At 38.2% G+C, this 21,986-nt stretch overlaps 1 protein-coding gene across 2 annotated transcripts in view; it reads right to left on the bottom strand.

The window, feature by feature from the left end:
• Positions 1 to 21,986, bottom strand: part of ZFAND3 (zinc finger AN1-type containing 3) — a 140,740-nt gene that overhangs the window by 7,710 nt on the left and 111,044 nt on the right. For both annotated transcript variants that reach the window (XM_021550485.3, XM_021550486.3), the window contains exon 6: positions 14,828 to 14,998. In XM_021550485.3, coding sequence (XP_021406160.1) covers positions 14,828 to 14,998 — 171 coding nt within the window. The remainder of the gene's footprint in view (positions 1 to 14,827; positions 14,999 to 21,986) is intronic.

Raw genomic sequence — 21,986 nt, forward strand, 5'->3', positions numbered from 1 at the left:
TATATTGGCTGATTCATGGAAGGGACCTTATTCTGGTTGAATTAGCAATGGAGATCTCCTGGAAGCTCCATTTCCAAAAAGAGAATTCAGATCTTTAGTCTCATTGCTATAAAAGCTTAAGCCACTTTAAAGATTGGAACTTGTTTTTTTTTTTTTTTTGTAGGATTTATTTAAAATTTAAAGGCCTTTAAACTTTGTTATTCAGCAACTGAGTGACATTCATTCTGAACATTTTTTCATTAGTTCAGAGTGTGTGTATTCAATTAGGTTATTACTGCTGTATTTACTTCTTGTTTCTTCAGTGGTTTGAAAATCAGAAGGGACATTCTGTGGTCTGCACGTGCAGAAGTGCCTGATGTCACATCAAGGCCATCAGATTTTACAGCAGTTCCATTACTAACTTGAGTGTGCTGGGGCAGAAAGCCAATAGATGCATCTGTATTTTGATCATTGATGCAAATCTATATTTAGAAGTGAAATCTTTTCTCCTGAGAACTTTGCTTCTATGGCGACAAAGTAGGTTAGATAAATGAACTTCTGCAGTGTATATGCTGTTAAGTTCATTATGGGATGGTATCAAATACAGGTTGTGTCTCTTAAAGGAATTTACTGCAGAAATGCTTCTTTTAGCACACCAGAACTAAAAGGCAAAATAAATAACTTCTCTACTAGTGCAAAGAGCACTGCAAAAGGGAATCCATCTGCCAATTCAAGTTCATTTGCCCAAGTCATCAACCCAAAACATAACCAGACTTCCACTCCCAGCACAGAAGATTTCAATCTAGTAAATGTAATAATACATCTCACAACTCTGCAATTGTTTTCTGATGTTAGAAGTAAACTATGAATCACCCACTCCTCAGGTCTCTAATGCAAACATCTTAGAAAAACATTACATAGAGCCTCCAGACATTTGAGCTCCTCTTAGCACCACAGAAACTTCTACACAATACATCATAAAAAAATTCACTTCCATTTTATCGCCACAACAAAAATGGCTAAAGCCATAAAGCAGAGCAGCACCCCTGCCTGACAGAGTCACTCAAAGGAAGCCCAAGACTGCACAATAGCAACTATGAAGCTGCTTTCATCATTCCTGAGGAACCTGATGGGAAAGGGATTTTGGAGAGAACAGAATACAGAATAGGCTTCCACATTCCAGACCAGAGAGTTATCACAGACGTACAGTATGCTGTGTGTGGGTAATGAAAAACAATTGCCTTTTCTTCATTGCTGCACTCAAGAGCCCTGGTACATTTTTGAGTTTCTGAAAGCTGAGCCATTCAAGTATCACTGCTTACATGGAAAAGCAAAGCCCTTCATTACCAAGTACCATCAATCATCTTAATTGTTCACTCTAGACATTTATGCTTTCATTGCAGGGACAAACTGCTCTGAAGGTTTAGCCTTCTATACTACAGTGACCCCTTTTGATACATTCAAAGAAATTCCCAATGGTAGGCAAAAGAAAGTGAAGTCAACATACTTTACCATAAAACCCTGAGCTTCTGAGACTTAAAAAACATCTTGCATGTCCACTAGGATCAGTATTTAGTATTTTCATTCCCAAGTCAACAGGCAGAAGTTCAGAACTGTCAGAACTTGCAGCTTACACCGTTTCCAAATTTTATTTAATAAACAACCTGCGTTTATATAGAGCCCAATACAAAGCCTATTCAAAAGCAGTCCTAGTAATGACACAGACATAATCCTGTGCAGAATTCTGTGCTGTGTGCTTTGACTTCACATTCTTCACAAGATATTGTACTTCTCTTGCAAATTTGAAATTTTAATCAACAGGTGTTCAAACAATTTAAAAATACCTTCTGACTTAAGAGTTTAAGATACTGCAAAAATTCTAGCAAAGGCTAGAAGTAAACTGTGTAAGGTTAGAAGTAAACTAACTACACCAAAGGTGTATTATCTAACAAGGTATTACAGGAGTCTACAAGAAGATTTCTGTTCAAGAACAGATTTTAACATCTCTTTAAGCAATGAACATATCTGCAGGCTATCACACAGCATAGCCAAACCAGGCAGATGAGCCAGCAGAGATCTGCACATGATGCTGCACTGTTCAGAGCAACTGCACACCATTCACTCCCAACCCAAAATTTATGCATCTCCCCCTTAGCCCTTCTAACTGGAAAGATGATTTAATGTGTTGCAAATTATACTAACAATAAAACCATTTATAAGTAAGTGTGGGAAGTATTTTTTTGTTTGTTTTTTTTAAAGACATGAAATAGGTAAGAAATAGAAAAGTAGAACAAATAGTTACCAAGATACAAAGCAAGATCCTAAAGGCTTCAGTACCTGAGAACTGCAGTATGACCCAGCTTCCCAGGGCAGCTCGTATGTATTGCGTTAGGCAATATAAATATATTCTAGTCTGCTGTTATTTGGTATTCTCTTTTAGACAGCTCCATTCTTGCATCTACTCTAATTATCTCTCCTCTCTCTTCTGTGGCAATGCTCTGCACTAGCATTGTCAGCTTTCATTACACAACTCAAGGAAATTGCAGTTTTACGGACATTTTCTGTAAAACCAAACCAAATCCCACCAAGCTAAACAATGAGATTTTGGAAGTAACTGAACTAAACTGTTCTGTTTCTCTTTCCCAGCTTTGCAAGTTGCCATGGACTTTGACAAAGTGATAAGTACCTCAGAATAACTTGGTTTGGAATCTTGTCATTCATTTCCAAGGGGAAAGAGGAGCACACCACAGTGTGCTTTTAACTAGATAGATGTATTTTTAAGCTTTTTAACCAGATAGATGTATTTATTAAAACTCACCAAATTGAAGCAGTCCTTTCTATCATTTCCACTCCAAATTGAATGGATGGTGTGCAAAGTTAGAAGTCTCTAAATACCAATGCACATTATCTCAAGCATTGCCCTTTCAAAGCATTTCAGTTCCATGAATCTTCACAAACAACACAGCTGCAATAGGTTCACAAAACATATGGTAGGATGAAGTGTACTTGTCCTATTAACTTATTTTTCTAACCATTTCTTATGATCACTGCAACTTAATTTACAGTATTTTCTTCTTCATACAGATAATTGATACCTACTCACAACTCCTAAAATGATCAATAGCTGAATCAAAGAGAGGAAAAGAAAAGAGGTGGTGTAAGATACCTTACAATGTTCCTTTTACTCTGGCAATCTGTCCCTGGGACTTCCACCCTGCTCTCAGTCAGCGATAATCTCAGGTTTCATGCTGGAAGTATATAGCTATGTGATATCTCTTAAGATATGTAAGAATGCTCATGAGAATCTACAAATTCATTTCATATTTCTACTACTGGTTTTATGCTTAGGAGAAAAGAAAGGAGTAAGAATTTTTTTTTTCCACTCTTCCTCTGTTTTGTTCTCTGTCATAAGGAGGGTAAAGCAATGTGTATGTATCTGCATTAGAAACAGAAGAAGCATTTGTGGAAAGGACTGTCCAAGAAGTCAATGGAAGTTGTATACCAAAGAGTGAGGACATAATATGAATACTGTAATAGCCACTGGACAGGTATGGTTAAAGATTCTGCAAGAATTCTTTCAACTGCAAGGAAAAGACTTTGTATTTCCAAGTTTGGTCATGTATAAACTGTGTTTCAAAGTTGTTTTCTGTCTATTTTCTTTAAGATCGTAAGCCTGGGAAGCTGCTTTAGGGAGCACACAAGAGATGCAGTTCGGCACTGCGGAGACCATGTAAACAAAACACGTTTTATCCCAATTCGTGCTAATTTCAAACACACTTTCCTATTTACCTGACTTTTTGCACATAAAGATGTCAAACTATTTTTTTACTACATTGAATGTGACAAACTTTGAACAGAGAAGTCATATCATTTGAGGATAGAGCACGTACTGCTTTTTAGGGGAATTTTTTGGATCAGCAATTCTTAAGGAGGTTCTACACAAAGCACTATTCTATTCCTTGTCTTTGGAACTAAGAAGAACAACTCAAGAGTTTCCTCCTGTTTCTTTGAAGACATTGTATTTGGAGTGGAAAAAAATAAGATCTGGCACTCTTCTAGACTCAATTCTTACTTTTGCTGTAGTGAACACTAATCCCAGAGAAGTAGGGAAAATGTTTAGGAACAGAGCTGAGGTTTTCAGCAAATTATTTCTGAATTTCAAATAATCCCTAATGAATCAAAGTCATAAATACAGCTGTATTTATGACTTTGCATTTATGCCTTTATGTATTACTACTTTGTAATAGTAAGCTGCCATTAACAAATATTTGCTATGGGTCAGGTCTGAGTGACTGAGTACTGCAGGTCTCTAGTCTCAAAATTGTGTCCCAGTTCCATCATGTACCAGAAGATGACAGTGCTTAAATAATTTGATTTGGACCAGGTATTTTTCTTGCTGTACAGAGCTCATACATCTGAGAGTAAACACTTTCACATCACAACTTCTTCACCCACAACAGATTTGTAAGTTAAGGCTATTATCTACTAGGGATTACCAGAACAATTCAGATCCAGGATTACTCCCATAGATATACCATGCAATTGATACTCACTTCTAAACTGCTTCATACCTCAGAGATCACTGACTTACACAGTGGTGACAATGGCATCTGTAGGCTCTCCTTCTGACCACATTCACTGTCCCTAGTTTTTGGTCTAAGTTTTCACCCACAGCAGTCAGGCACAAGCAGCAGCTGTGACACCACAAGCTCACTCTCCAACCACCACAGCTGTTGGGTTCCTGCTCTTGTGTAAGCTGCAGAACTGGGCTCTGGTCCCAGTTCATCTGTGATAAAGGATGCAACTTCCCAGAAATTAGCATTTTAATTTGTCATGTAATATATATATTGATATAACTGGAAGAAACATTTTTCACCAAATACTTGTGCAATTGTTGAAACGCAAAGACGGGGGGAAAAAAAAACCAAATAAGCAAAACTGGTTAAACTTTAATTTAAGAGAATTTTTTGAGAAACCATTTTGCTCCAAACAACATACAGCATCAAGTGAGGTATCAGATAATGAACATCAATGATCAACTTATTTGAAGGAGGGGAAAAGTAAGGTTCAAAATTAAAAGTTTAGACTTTAGGTGAGTGAAAAGTTTCCTTATTTATCAATTGTGTGATTTTGCAATGGCATATTCAAGAGGAATTAGTATCACTACTACACTTGTAAAAGGAATATTCATTGCCATGTTTGCATGAACAAGAATACACTGAAATAATACTGCACCTGCCAAATCATTCCTAGTTTCACAATGTTATGTGAATCCAAAGAACAGAATGTACAGTAAAAAAGCAGAATTCTTCCAGAAAGGCCTCCTAGTGCCCAAGGTAGCTAATGAAGTAGAGGTTAACTTGTACTAATAAGTTACATTATCACAGATGTTACTACTGCTATAACATTAGATCTTCCATGGATTATGCCAGCTTATCAATTTATTTCCTACTCAAACATATTTAGATTTGAGCACTTCAGACTCTCTAGATTTGAGTGATGTGAAACCTTAATTAAAGTGTCCTGAGAAATGGCAGGTGGATGACAGACCTCTCCTAAGGTCAGAGCCGGGACTTGTGCAATATTTAACACTTTAAAAAGAGCTGTGTGAGCTTTAATACTTCTAGAATTCTCTACACCAAACCCACCTCAGCTTATACACTTCTCCCAGAAGCTGAGGATTTAATTAAAAGCTGAAGTGTACCCAGAAAGTTAATTGAAATAGCAAGCAATACCTAGTGATTCAATAATGTATGTGCATAATTTTCTTTAGCCCAATGAAAATGCAGGAAAGATAAGGCTACTAATAAAGAACTGGAATGAATAATGGAAGGGTCTATACTAACATCCAGTATGTGTTGCATTAATTGTAACAGTTCTCCTGGATCCTGCATATATTTTGACTTCACATGCTGAATATGATTACAGGTTTGACTTTCAGTATATTTCCTGACATGTATTATTTATGCTGTGGGTTTCAGTAGCTTCCTAGAGGTTGCACCGCCGTGATCTACAGTCTGAGATCAACTAGGCTTGCTGGCCAAACAAGAGAGAAGCAGCTCTACTTCTTTTAAATCTAAATAAAATGTGTTTTATGTCTTCATTTGTTGCAGAAGATAGATAAATATAATTATTCATAAATAATACAGCCAGGATGAGAACAATTCTCCCAGCTAGCCGGACAATGCCCCTGCCTATGGATGGGTCCAGGGGTCAAGTAGACTGTTCTGTCTCACCCCCCAAAAGATGTATGGTTCACCCTGCACCTGTAACCCTCCCCTAAAACATCAAGTGCCTGTAACCCCATTGGCCCGAGCCTTGTTCACGCCCACCCTGAAGCCCCCTGAAAAGGGGTCTCCGAGGGGCCAGACCCCTCTTGTAACTTCCTCCCCTCTCTTGGAACTTCCCCTCCTCTTAGAACTCCCCCTCTCCTAAAGCATCCTCTTGTCTCTCCCCTCGTCCATCTCCGTAAGCCTCACCACGTGCTGCATCTGGCAGCTCAAGGCAGGACCTTTCTGCATCCCCAATAAACCTCATACCCCAAGAGCAAACTTCAGAGATCTCTCGCCTCAATCCATCTACACCGTCCTGGAGCAGGCAAAGATCGCTACATTCATTCCTTATTTACACGTTATGTTCAGGGTCTCTTAGATTACACCTTCTGCTGTTACTGTTGCCTCTTGCAATCTATGGCAAGAGTAATTCTTCTTCTAATCACAGGAAAATAGAGCTCCATTCAGAACCCCATTTACACGACAAAAGAAAACAAATGCTTAGAACAATTTTCAGAGTATATTTCCACTCTTCCATTTTTTTTTTCTTTTCTTACAAAACATTCCTGGCTCCTGTTTGTTCAGAATATGGCAGAACTCTGATACATGACTTGTGCCTCTAACTTGCAAAACTTTCAGCAACTCTGGAACACCTCTGCAAGCATTTGCATTTCAATATGTATACAGATACAGTAAATAAATATATTATTTTAAAAAACTTACTGAATACTCATATATGATTATAATATCCATTGATACAGTTTCTCAGTTCTTTAAACTTTCCTCCAATGCCAGTAATACTTAATACTAAAAGGCCCTGACACAGACTAATACTTTTTACTTTTGTGAAAACTGATGCACACTGATCTTAATGCCATTTCCTCAGGACATCAATATCCTTAGAACATCTACATCAAGTAGTCTCAAGTCTCAGTACCTACCTTTAACACCTTCTTATAACTGAATTATGTAATTTAGGACCACAGGTGGTATTTTCCTCTAAGACAAGATTTTACTTAAGGACACTCCTTAGGGGAAAAATACTCTAGCTCCTGGAAATAATTCTGACTTTTTAAACAAATTTAGGCAATTCCTTTCCATTATCCTTTTTCTCCTCCCAGTTCTCGTGCAGCAATTGTGGCTGTTTCCCCACTTCTTCCTGTGAATATCTTAGACTTTTCATCAACAAAATTCACATTCCTCCCTACCTAAGCCTTACCTTGTGGTCAGTTAACTAGCTGGTAACGTTCCTTCAGAATTCATCAGATTATTATGGCATATTTTGGGGCCTTCTATGTCTGCTTCAAATACCAAATACTAGTAGAATCAGTACTGCTGTGTACAGCTGTTAACATATGGACAAACATATTTGAATCGCTTTTAGGGGGACTTGTCTGTCCTTTTGTGATAAGAAAAAAATTACTCCGAGACTGAGCAAATACTTCCCTAAAGGTACTGGAAAAAATATAAGATAGTCTCCGATAGATTTTTATGTTCAAGTTCACTAGGCCATGTGTCTCTTGTGCATACAAGACAATTAAAAAATTACATCATCTTTCACTTTGTGGATACACTTCATTCTTCTGTAACCACAATACAGGTACATAGGAAAGAAACTTAATGTGGCACGCCTACAAAATGCTGATTTTTCACCCAGTACTGCAGTTTCCATTTGAAAACCCTCAGAAGGTTATATGAAGGACTTACCACATCAGTAATGTCAAAATAAAACCACTTTTTGTTTTTAGAAGGAACACCCTAACTTGTTTTATTAAGGAGAACTTGGGGACTTTAAGGGATGAGCAGCCCATTTCAATTACATGGACTGGACTGATTGGGACTACAGGAAGGTGAGGAACAGGCTTAGTACACATTACTAAACCAACATTGCCAAACTTTTGGTAGCGCAATGGAAGAAATCAAAATCAGCACACCCTGTAAGAAACCCATGTCAATTGAAGAAGCTGAAGAATAATACTGGAGTTTCTTCAAACAGTATTCCATGAATCCTAATTATAAGGAGTATGAACTCCATTAACACTTTTAAAGCTCTGGACAGCTTTTCTGAAACCTAGACATTAAAGCATTTTTCTGGGTACTACACTTGGAATCTATAATGCACCAATTAATCAACTTCTTCTTCATTTCCAGTACTTCCAGAATATATATTAGTCAGAAAGAGCAACATTGGTTAACAGTTCCTATTCCCTGTCAATTAAAATACAACAAAACAACCCCCACCACCCCCACCCCCTCCCCGAGTTCAAATTAAAACTTCAACAGACTTTGTATTTTGCTGGGTATTTTTTTAACACTTGCAGCAATATAAGGTAAGATGCTGGATGTTCCTGAAATGGCTGAACCAAAAGAACTATTCTGGAAGCAACTCCCTAACTCCCTTAGGAGAACAGCTAACACAAGACAGCTGAATGTGGTACACCTTACAGGCTGATAGGAAGACTTGCCAGGGCTGTAGTAACCAGTCACTAATAAGATTTATTTTAATACTTTTTACTGAACTGGCTGACTCATACTCTCCAGAAGCACTGTGCATATTTCATCTTAATTCAATAGAAGTACATCTGTTATACCAAGACATAATCATGCCCTGAAGCCATTTTGGCTTGTACCAGATAAACCTTATCCATCTAGAAAGTGAATTTACCTGCACCATTACAAAGTCTCCTCCACAGAAAAAGGTTCCATGGAAAAGGAACTATGATCTAATATTTGACCAAGTTTTAAGATAAACATTAGTTTCAATACATGTTTGATAACTTTGTATAAAGATGGAATGGCTTATCAATTCAAATTAATTTGTTTTTTCCTGTCTTTTTGAAGATTATTTCTAAATTAACTGAGTAAATCAAATCACTCCAAATTTATTTTGGCACAATCCAAACAAGTGCTTAATCTCCTCTGTTTATGGACCAGCAGTTCTGTTATCCAAGTTAAGAATCTGCAGCTGCTTTTCTTCCACATTTTTGCTTACTCAATGACAGTGAGACTTGCTGCAATTTTATCTGTAAGTACAGTCTCTGCTGTGTGGATGTATTTTGTTTCTGCTAGTGCTTGACAGGAGTCTGTTTGTCTCTCCCACTTACCCTTGTGCTTAGACCACAACAAAAGAAACTGACAGTAAACCCAAGAAAAGATTTTCAACAGATTATTATAGATTTAAACCAAACTAAATGAAAAACAGGGATGTGGAAAAATAAGCACAGTAACTAGGAAGGAAATCGATGCTCTTCTAAAGGAGCAGTCTGTGATGAGCCATGTGCTGCACCCTCAATTCCAGGTACTCAGCACCCTGAGGCAGCTCTCTGGCTGAGTTGCAAAGTTTGCCTCTTGTTTCCTGGCTCAGTCTTACTGTTGTAGAGGCCACGTGTTAACTGCATCCCTTCCAATCAAAAGCAGACAAACATCAGTACTTGACAACATCTCATAAATTAAAATTGCAAACCACCACATTCTGCCTTCACTCTGCCTGAGGTTAGCACTCACAGCAGCCTCCCCCAAGAGCAGCAACGAGTGCACAGCTGTTAGGCCAGATGCATTCCAGGAGACTGTAACTTCTTACAACATAACCTAGGCCAGTAAAAGTCCAAGAAAAGCTTTCTTGACCATGCTGGCAAGAAATATGCCCAGCAAGTGTTTGATCAGAATGCAACATGACTGAGCAACTATTTTTCAAGTGTGATCAAGCCAGAAGGTTTCAATGTCTTCCCATCCTCTTAAGTATCTCCTCTGGCCTAAGAACAGGAAAAACATTACAATTCCTATCTGAGAAGCACACAAACAAATTGCATTGCTGCTGGAAGCTACAGTCTGGCTTGCTTTGCAGGGCCCATTATCTCAGCCACCCCACTGACTGCCAAGAGGCAGGTGGAGTGTGAGGTACAGACACACCCATGAGGATGTGGCCAACAAACACCAAACCATTCTACACAAAAGCTGCTGCAGAGCTGGCACACTCCACTAATTTTTCTTTAACTGCTGACTAGAAGTGGATAATATTTGTCATGCAATTCCAACAACAACATCACTGCAGACTTCTGTGTGTTGGCTTGGTACCACAGATCTAGTGCTACCAGAACTAGTTTTAGCCTCTCCCATAAAATTAAGTTTTGCTTTCTCTGCAAATAATTTCTATAGATCAAAAGTTTACAGCTTGGTGTCTTTTAAAACTGTACATAACTTTATTTAGTAGCAATATATGTCTAGTCAAGCAATTAAGACTAGGCCTAGAAATGTATAGTGTAATTTGCAACTAATCAACCTGTCTTTTTTACAATACATTTCCAGAACTCAGTGTTCTGTAGTTACTTCCACTCACACATTCACTGCCCCTAGTTTTGAAGCAACTCTCTGGTAACCACACAGTTATGACACCACTGAGACAATAACTTCCTTTTCTGATCAAGGATCACAGGCAGTTAATTTCAGACTGCTTGCAGAAATGCTGTAACAGAGTGTAATCCGAAGAATATGAATCCTGCAATTCTATGATGATAAAATTTATTCCTAAATCTAATATTAAATGAAAATTATTTCAATACAATCATTATCCATTGTAAGACACAAAACTATTGGAAGGTCCATCCGGCCCTAAGTAGGGAACACTGCTGTCTGCAGGACTAGCCTACTTTTACTGTCACCTACAAACAGTGCACAGGAAGCTGATTTTGTTTTAGTGGTGTTGATACAAAGGTTATCCTGTCAGAAGCTCAAAATGAGAATTCATTTTAAAATGTCTCTCTTGCAGGAGCTTGCAAAGTGCATCAGCAATTAACAATTCCTATCACTTCTCCCAGATTGCTCTGTGAAAAGGCTCAGAACTCATCTTACAAATTGCTCTTTTGAAGATCAAAGGGAAGCTGAATTTGTCTTGTGTGTGCTCTGGATGAGTTTGTAATTTACTGTTTAACTGTTTGTAATTCACTAATTAACTTTCAGAGGAGGTTTGGCAGCACACTCGTTTGACAGCCCTGGGGCACAGGATTCAGGGGACTTCTGTGACTCTTCTGAGTTCCTTCCTTAGCTTTAATTGGCACCTCATTAGAAATTAATGAAAATGACATCCTCTGTTCTTCCTGCTCCGGGCGTAGAATGCTACTAAAAGGCCCATCACAATTCATAACACATTCAATTTATATAGCAATGGCTCTTAAGCATTATTTATGAGATGTGAATTTCCTGTCAGCAGTTAGTAACTTGAAGACATTGGAAGAAGAATGAAAAAAGATTGTGAGAGTATGTGTGTATGAAAACAAACAAATCTTTCTATATCTGAAAAATGTTGTGTTTGAATTGCTGGAACTCCCTTCTCAGTAGTGAATTGTTGTTCTTTGCAGCAAAGCCCTGCAGCACTGTCAAATCTGTCTAAAATTCCATGTAGTGTCAAGGGAATGAGCTCAGCAGCATCACCACTCCCTGGACAGGACTTACAGGAGACAGGAGAGCCAATACAGCAGCCTCCCAAAAATCTCTGAGCTAGTGTAAAGCACGAGTCATTCTCTCTGTCTCTTTTCCAAAAAAGCTGTGCCTTGTTGGACAAGTCCCAGTTAACTGGATCAGTATTTGTACATATGTCTGCATTAAAATATAGTTCAGTATGCATGTATTTTCCTTTCCACTATGTCTCACTAAAAATCTCACTGGAGGATTCACCAGGACAAATCAACAAAAAAGAAGATGATTTCCAGTACTTTTAACATTAGGACAAGAAGATGTGCAACAGCAAACAATTAAATTGTTGGTCTGCAGAGGGAATTTGGATTTTAAGAAGACTGCTTCAGAAACAGCTTTGGATTAACATTTTTATGCTTTAAAGTCTTTTTTCTTATATCCAAGTAAATGCACACACTTGTCATTCTGAAGATGGTGTCTGCCTTTTTATTGACCCTGATATCAGATTTTCTCTGAATGTTTAAAACTGGGAGGAGTTTCCCCACTTATTCCCATTGCATTAGTTCAGGATTAAGATGCCAAGAATTTAATAGCAGTTGTTCAAAACTCAGATCAAACAATGTGCTATGTTGACCATTATTTCTGAAGACTGTGCTTATTTTACACCAGTTGATTTTACCTCATCACCTCCATCTGCCCACATATCATTCATTACCTGTGCTCCACATCAGGACAGAAAATTATAACCCGGTCATGTGGATTTAGGAAATATTTTAAACAAATGAGAATTTGACAGATTTGTTCTACTGCATTTCCATCACCTCCACCCAGGGTTTTTTAATGGGCTTGTCATTCATGACCTAAAGCAACCTATTACAGACAGCAGGGCAAACTAGCCAGAATGGTTTCTCCATTCTCTTTAAAACTGAATGGAGCCACATGCTGCTGATCATTGGTAAAGCAGTTTGGGTAACGTGAAGCTGAGGTGCCCTGTGTGGCTCAGTGGTAGCATTTTGCTTGCTTCTTATTAATCTGACTATTAAATATAAGTGGCACAGGGTATGCCACATTCACATCACATCAAAGCACAGATAACACACCTTTACTTGCACAGAGTATTAATGAAACATTGTAACTGCACAGCAACCAAAGACTTCCAGTTTTTTCAGCCCTCTTGGACACACAGAAATAGACTCCTGCCTTCTATTTTCTCATTAAAAGTATAGAGTAGAAATGTTTATAATGCAAACTATAAGCTGTGTAGGATGTAATACAGGAATGCAAATTTTCATCTCCTCACTTATTGCCAAGGAATTCAGAATTTTTTTCACATTCATGTTTTATTAATACATTTTAGGAACTTTAACAGAAATATTTCCATAAAGCTATATATATCCAGTAGAAGAAAATGAAAGAATAATTCCTACAACATTTATATTGCAACAGTATTGAATTATGGAACCACTTCATGAAAACTTGAGAGGAACCAACGAAATGTATCTGTAATCCAGTTTACAATAAAAAAAAGAGGAAGGTCTTATATAATTTTAAAAAATTACTGATCAATGAAAGGGCTTTTTAACAGTTGCTTTCAACTTAATTGCTCTTACTTGCTCTTAATTGCTCCAATATTGCAGAATGCAGGAAAGATTAATGATGTTACATAATGGTTAAGCATTAATAGTTTATCCAATCCATCTCAAAATTCAAACTCTCTTGTTTCCAGTATTTGGGACCATTCTGCTATTTCAGTCAGGTACCCATGAGCAGGCTGAGTTGTTGTATACTTGACAACAGCAGACCAAGAGCAGAAATTCCTGCCTCTACCATGCTGAGCAGAAAGAGTAACTGATAGCCCTGAATTTCTCCAGCTTGATAAAAATGTTACCAGACACTTCAAAGTACACTGACACATGAGTTCCGTAAAAAGAATTTCAACATTACAGCTTTTGAGTTCATGTTTGGTGGCTTCACAGATAATGTATATTAGCTCTGTGCCAGTGCTCCACTATCAAAACAAAGCATTATCTCATGTCCAAAAGAGCCCAACACAACAGTGATTTCTAGAGCCTGAAGATAGACAGATGCTGAAGAAGAGAACAAAGCATAACACAAAACCTTTGCAGCTTTCTACCACTTCTCTTCACTGGGCATTTGGTAGTCACTATAGGATTAACTGTCTTTGCAACTACCTTAGACCACCCTTGCTGCTCAGAAGGACATGCCTTCTCTCCAGATAATGGTTTTAACACAAGGTTTTATTTTTCACAGGTGCAATGTGAATTGCAACTATCATCTGTACAGATCCTTTTGAAATTATCCCCTGCCTGAGACACAGTGGAATAATGAAACAAACTTCTCCAAATGTATCAGTATAAGCATTGTCAGAGAGTTCAATAAAACATTCAATACATGATTATATGAAAAAATAATTAGCAGGTAAAACTACCACATGCATTATCACTGGGTCCAACAAGCACATTATAACCAGTTAAGAATGCAATTGTTCCATGAAGGAGAGAGCATCTCCTTTGGAATCCAGTCACATTAATTACTGTTTCAGAAAGATTATTTGCACTGAATATGAAACCACAAATTAGCTATCTGCATGAGATTATCATCTTCAATTCAATTACCTGAACAGTGTTAACAAATTTGCAAAAGCCAAGTTGGATGATTTTAAGTGTATGGTGAACAATAACTCTTCCCCCCACAAACTAAGTGTGAGAATGAAAATATTTTCAGTTAGAGGGAGTTTTTGGATTTGGGTTTTTTATTTTAATGTAATTATAATATGCAGAAGCACATACTGACCTATGTTCCTTTATACCCTATAGAAACCTTTTTTGCATATTTATTGATGTGCTTTGTGCTTCTTCTCCTGTCAAGTGGGTATGATGCCCTTCCTGCCTTACAGGGACTTCTGAAGCTAAATTCATTAATAACCAGCATCTCTTGGGACAAGGCAGGACATCAAGGCTGAAGTTTTAAAGGGGAAATTTGACAGGAACTAATTCTAACTTTTTGCTACCAATGGAAGCTACAGCTTTTGTTTAAAGCATCTTTGCAAGGTGGAAAAAGCAAGTGTTCTCTGTATTTCCATGTGTGACACAGATCTGAGCACGGCTGCATTTGAAAGCTGGATGCCACTGCCAAGCTGTACTCACCACAACGACATGATCCCAGTTCCTGCTGTACTAGTTCCAGTTTTGTTTGGCACTGGAAGCATCGACGTCTACTCTTCTGTTTGGATCGACTGGTTTCTTCAGGCCTGTCATTACTGTCATCCAGTAGCCGTGGCCGTTTCACAGGAGAAGCCTCACTCTCCGACTGTGAATCTGTTGTATTCACAACAAATATTTTAGGAAAAATATTAGAATTTCCTTGCTGAAGTATCCCTTTAGACAGACTGAAGGTATATTGCTTTCAGCTAGGGTCACCAAGCAGCGTGATACCTTCCATTCTAGTACATATGCATGTTTTCTTAACAACTAAAATGAGCATCAAGTAAAGGACAAATTATCTTTGTTCCCTATAAGAATCCCTCCTGCTATCAATACTGATTAGCTTCCTTCCAGCCTTGGCTGGGTCATATGGAGATACATGTAGAGCATACACTATCCTAAACAATTGCAGGCTTTATCTGTCATCTTATTTATTTTCACAGCCTTCAGTGTCCCCACACAAACTGACTGAAGTGATGAAAAACAACTGAGCACAAGTTTGACCTATTTCTTCCCTGGACAGGAGCGGGATTTTTCAAGCACAGCATGTGAATTGTATCTCTTATGACTGAAGGCAGTACATGAAAGCACCATACCGTGCTTCCCTCTCTTTCCACATGGATAACAATTTAAATGCAAATTAGTATACACCAACAATACAACCCCAAACAAAATAAGCATGATCTGTACATACATCCTATAAATTCCAAATGCTCAGCCATTTCTAAAGTATTAGTCAGAATACTATTTGCATGAGTAACTTCATAAATTTCAGCTTGCAAGAAAATGGGAAAATGGTGTGTGGAATGCCTTTAGGAGTTAAAGTTTACAAGTCTTACTTCAGGTAGCATGTACCCTTTTTTTCAGCCTTTTTTTTTTTTTTGCAATGGAGAGTGTATTGACAAGGGTTCTAGAGTAGCACAGGGAATGCACATTACTGACTGAACAGTGAGATGCCCAAGCCTTGTTTTTGTGGCATGTCAGAGACACAACATCTCAGTGGATCTGCTGCTCTGCAATTCAAGTCAGGTCAGAAAAGACATTCTCCCTTCCCAGATCTGTGCACAGCAGAGTCAGTGCTGTATTTCTTTGTAATACAAACTGAAAATAAATCTAATCCTAACTGTACTAAAAACTAAATTGTTTGTTGCCGTGCTGCAAGGAGCAGTCAGTATTCTACTGCATGATGTTGAGCAAGGAAGAAAAAGCCCAATAGTTGAGTTAAATCCCTTTACAACCAGCATTTATGCAACAAATAACAGGTTAAATCTATCTTTTGGCAGGATGCTAACCCATTGAACATGTCTGTATCATTATTCTAAGATTCCATTGCTTTTGTCTGCTTTGTGCTGTTCCAAATTAGGCAGAAAAAGGTAACTGCCATGGATACAACACTATCCATACCTTGTTATGTCAGCTATCTTACCTGAGCCAGTGCTGATCAACATCATGACTTTACTTGAGTAAACACCTAAAGGAGTCAGACTTGGAATACTCGGTAGCTTCTCCCTTCAGGGATGTTTTGTTAAATTCTCCTGGTTCCTCACATGCAGTACAAACTAATTCACATTTCTTACCTGTGTTTCAGCCCTTGTGTCACAGTGTTTTTCCAGTTGCTGTACCCCACTGTTTACAGCCATTACAAATACACACCTTCCCTCACTGGGGCCTACTTTATTTCTGTCATACTGTTCTTAAGATATGCTGAAAATGTGCCTGGCTTTCCAACAAGTATAAAGCCTCTGTATCTCACATTTCATAGAAGAGTGACTTGCTTTCTCCACTGCATACAGGTGATAAGTTTTTATTAAGCTGCAATGATTTTATCTGATGTGTGCCTCAAGACAGCCACCTTTTTGATCAGTGTCACAGATTACAATTTACACCTTACAAAATACATATATTAGGCCTAAACTAACATTCAGTACATAACGTACTCCACCTCTGCATGCTTGGCTGTGCAGGAGGCTTGGCAAGGAAAAGAAAGTAGTGCATAATGCATTAATACAGCTATGAAACAACTAGTCCTTCTTAAATCTCTGGAGAACACAGGTCAAGGGAAAGATCCTCTGAACAGACTGCCTGATTCCCTGAACAGAGATCCCAACTCATACTCCAAGACCAACAGTCCTGTCCCATGGACACTTGTTTTCAGAGTGCCTAGAACACCAGGCTAGCCTGGAGTGTATAAGGACACCCCTTCCAACAGGCAGATTCTGTCCTGTGACCTGGCTGACGCAGCATTCAGTAAATCTGCTCCAGCCCACCTTGCTGCCCCATAGAGAGGATGTACATAATCTGCAGTTTATTCACTACTCAAACAGATACACTGCCATTATGGAACAGCTGCCTCCCACACATCTTTGCTTCTGGAAATATAAGCCATTCTGGTAGTTCTCAGAAGCAAATTTGGTATTCTAAATTACGCTGATGGAAACCATAGTGGTCTGCTGATCCTGAAGTCCAAGTCATGGTGTGAGTCAACCAGTGTCTAAGAAGTTAATGAAACCATATGCTTTAATGAGAGAAGTAGCTACCTCAAGTCAGGTTAGTAGTCCTACTAATGAAAATACTTAATCACATACTTTCAGTTAATTGGTAATGGCTGACTGAATATTAACATGAGTTGGTCATTATCATAGAAACTATACATATCTCATTTTTTAATGTATCTCATTTATCTCATGTGTATCTCTCTGCCATAAGCTAAAACACTTAGCACTGAGGTAAACTTAACCTCACTCACATGGAGAGTACCACCTCTCTAATCACTGATTGCCCAGGGCCTTGAACACAGGCATCCAAGCTAATACTCATCTCAAACCAGACCCACAGCTCACACAGTTCTATCTTCCCATAAGCAAGTACAATGAGCAAGGAAAAAGCACAGAGCAGAAATCAGACCTTTTAGAGTCAGTTCTGCGTGCATTTCTTCCAGATCACTCTGCTTTTTGTGATACTGACATACACAGTACAAGACGCAAAATACATCTTCCAGCACCTGGAATCTTCCAACCTTAAAGTTAAAGATCTGACAGCAAAATGAAATTGTCATACCTAGCTTACTACCGGGAGTGCAACTGAAAAAAAGCCCCTAGGAATACAGGCTGAAGTGCTGCAGCTAGAATCAAGAGCAAATGCCCAGCATGAACCTTTAAACAACCAAAAAAGGCTACAGAGACTTCTCTCAGCCTTTCTCTCAGCCTCAGTCACTTCTCTCAGTGACTTTTCTCAGAAAGTTAATTCAACAACAGCTATTTCTTCCTCTGCTTGTAAGAAGCATTTTCGATGCTCAACTTGCATTTTATTATTGCACCTAAACCAACAAATACCCAGGCCGAGAGAAAAACAAAAATATTATTTTACCCGCAGATGTCAAAATCATAAAACTTCTCTGTAAAAATGAACAATAAGGATGAGAAATCCCCAAAATTTCAGGAAGAAGATGCTCAGCAGAGTAACTGCCATTAACACATTCCTACTGCACATTTAATTCTGAGTTAAGGAGCAAGGATTCTTCTAACTGATATCTGATGGTGGAGATCCTTCTAATTGTGTATCAAACTCCCATTTGAAATGAGAGAACAAAGAAGTTCAGTTAGACAAGGCTGAAACTGAAGGCTTGTCTGGAAACAAGCAGAGCAGTGTTCTTAAAACTATTATGTCATGAACAGGGACTCATATTTGTTCCTCACTGTCCCTGTTCTCATGTTCCCCCCTCAAAATTTTTCCAAAAAAATTTTGGAGTTGATTTTCACTGCCTTACTCTCCAGCCTTGGAGGAGTTTGCAGGCTGCATGCAGATGGCTTCAGTTACAATCATGATGGCTCTTCCATGGCATTTGGGGGGAGAGTGGGATGCTCTAGGCCCAACAGAGACATAGCCTAACGAAACTTAACAGGGAAGGAGGAAGGATGGAAGAGATGGGAAAATTGTAAGAAAAAGAGGATCTCTCCTCTGCTGCTGCTTTCTTCAAGATGAATCTGTTTAATCTCTGGTTTCATGACAGCTTTTGAGGCATTCGATCAGGTTTTTTTCTTATCATAAAGAACTCATCACACAGACTGGCATTTATGATCTTAGCTGTCTGTGCAAACACCAGAACAAGCAGTCTTTAATGAACCCTCAAACATTACTGCCATCTTCCCTGAAACTATTTTAGAGGCAGCTTATGCTGTTAAAACCTCTGTCCATGAAGAAACTTGCATAGTCACAGACAATAACAATGTAACACGGACTAACTAAAATTTGAGCAATAGCTTGTTGTCAGTTTCTAGTTGTTTTTTTTATCTTTTTAAAATTCATTATTCTGTTCTTAGATGAGGGATTACTTAACTGCCTGGCATGTTGATTATGCATTAAAAATTTCATCTAGAAAAAACTGCCTCTATACAAATCTTCCCTATCACATTTACCAGAATCATAATTTAAAATAATCTCTCTAGTTCAAATGAATCTAAAATTAACATAATTGTTCCAAAACCCTTTTGTTTGTTGACTATTAATGAAGAAACAGAAATTCAAGATCAACACCTCATAAGCTGAGTCTGACAACTGTGACTGCCTTAGTCCCTTCCCTGTTGCTGCACAGTGCTGTGGAAATACCTTGTCTTTCCACACAATGGTGACTGCATCTCAAGGCTGTGCATCTCTTTGGAAGCACTCACACTCACAATAAATGTATTTATTCTGTAAATTCACTTCAGTTTTTTAAAAATACTATAGACGTATGTCTCAAAAACATCATACATAAGCTCTTTGGTAATATTTAACCCCACAATCTCTCTTCTAGTATCACTGCAAGGCCCTTAGCATCATTATTTCACCCATTTATTTTTTCCCCCCTCCATAGAGTTTAAAAGCAACTGCACTAAAACTCAACGTCCCTAAACAATGTGGAATAGAGAGACCACATGGGAACAGTCTCTATAGAACTCACATCCCATCACTTGCTTCTTTGCCTCAGGAGGCTCTCCATGAAATCACACTGGAGACTATAAATAACACCCATAAGTTGCATTACATAAGTTATTATTTCTCATCCATCACCAAAACCATGCAACCATAGTTGTTTCCAGCTCTAATGAGTAAAAACAAGTAGTATAAAAAAAACCCACCCAGAATGTTCAGCCTAGTTGTTTTGAGATACATAAATGGAAGAATTGCTGCAAAATGTTCCAAATGTGAAACATTACTGATGCGCTTCAAATTCTTGACAGAAAAATTCTCCTTCCCCCTTTGCAACAGATCTAATAAAAAGACTTGAAATGTTGGATTGATTAAAAACACCCCAAAAACAAAAACCCTTCAAAAACAAAAACGGAACTTGGTATGTATACTGCTTTGGGTGTAAGTGGTATTTTTGCGTTCAACAACAGCATGGCTTCATTTTTACAAAATGAGAGCCAGCACACATGACATATGTTGCTAGAAAAGAGGGTATACATATATATGTATCAATGTATGTGAGTGAATGAGTATTAATTATTATGATTTCAGGAAAACAGACAAGTGTGGGGGCATAACCATACATACAGTTTGCCTAACATTCCACTTGCACATAAGAAAAGGCTTTCTTACTGTAGGGGAGACCTGACATTGCCACAAGTTGCCTAGGTGGGTTTGTGGAAGCTCTATCCTTAAAGGTACCCAAAACCTGACTGACGCAGGCCCCAGCCTGCTGTAGGTGACTCTGCTCTAAGTAGGGAGGTTGGATCAGGCTCCTGAGCTCTCTCCCACCTCAGCCTTTCTTATTTCTAAGATTCATGGACAGGAAAATAAAATTAAAAATTATATACTAATTTCTTCCCAACATTCACATTTTTTGTTGTCCTCTAAAACAGTATTGGCAGTATTATCACCTGGAAAAAGGAAGTGCAACTTAATGAGGGTGCTAACTACCATCTCTAATGAAAGTGAAGAGACTAATCTAATGCATGTTGAAAATGTAGTAAATAGTGAACTACATAGGTTCCTGCATGCATTTTAGCTAAGCTATAATTAGAAAAAGTGTGAAAATGGCTATTATCCTTTCTTGTCAATAAAATTCATAATTGTTTAATTATGTGAAAAGCTAATTAGTTTTCATCTTTTATTTAGGTTCCTATACTACATCAGTTTTATATTTAAGTTTTTGCATTACTTCCCCCATACTCTCTGATGTCAGCATGTCTTTAGTAAAAGAAATGTTAATTTATTTCTCAAACATTTTTACTTATATACCAGATTGATTCAAGCAAGCACATTTTTAAATGCATTCAGGCACCTGTACTGTACAGTTCCTTTGATGGATAAACTTCAGGCATTTCAATCAGTTAGAGCATTTCCTAAGGCAATGGCCACCTGTACTGCTGCTAGCTGACAGAAGGATTTTGTTTGTTTAGAAAACTACCTGAGTGGGGTTCCTTTCCTGAATTACACTCATGGGAGAAGTGTGCGAACCTCCAGAGCCACAACAGATGAGCTTGTGAAGAGAGAGCAGGTTGGACAGTCCAGGCCTGCTGTTCATCTCATGCTCCAAGGGTAAACACCTGAAGAATGTGTTTAAGAACAGCTGCTGACAGCAACATCATACATACACAGTGACTGCTGGTCAGCAGCATGAAGCTGGATTCTCATTGCCTTCATCACTGGGAGCAATTGATGCAGGATGGAAGTTTGGTAATATTCTAAGGATCTTAAGGGAAGCTGGTTTAGGTTGTTGGTGGGGGCTTTTGTAATGGCTCACAAGCAGCGTCTCATCTTCATATATTCAGACAATTATAAATAATGAACCTTGAAAAGGCCAGAAGAGAAAAAGGGCCACAACACTAAACTCAGAAAAAATACATTAAAAATTTTATGGTGTCAATTTGAACTTCTTTTCTTGTTATCAAATAATGTACTTTAATAGTACAGGCTTAGGGCTGGAAGAGGGACAAAGGCCGATTCCGTGACACTTGAAGTTAGAGAACAAATGACATCCTCAGTGGCCTGAATAATCACAAGAGGATTATTAAGTGAAAGGATAATGCGCACTACAAATAGCTAAATGGAAGAACAAGACACAAGTAGAAAGAAAAAAGGCATAACACTAATACACATTATGAAGAACCTATGAAGA

The sequence above is a fragment of the Lonchura striata genome, chromosome 3 (genome assembly GCF_046129695.1).
Source record: "Lonchura striata isolate bLonStr1 chromosome 3, bLonStr1.mat, whole genome shotgun sequence".
Classification (NCBI taxonomy): Eukaryota; Metazoa; Chordata; class Aves; order Passeriformes; family Estrildidae; genus Lonchura; species Lonchura striata.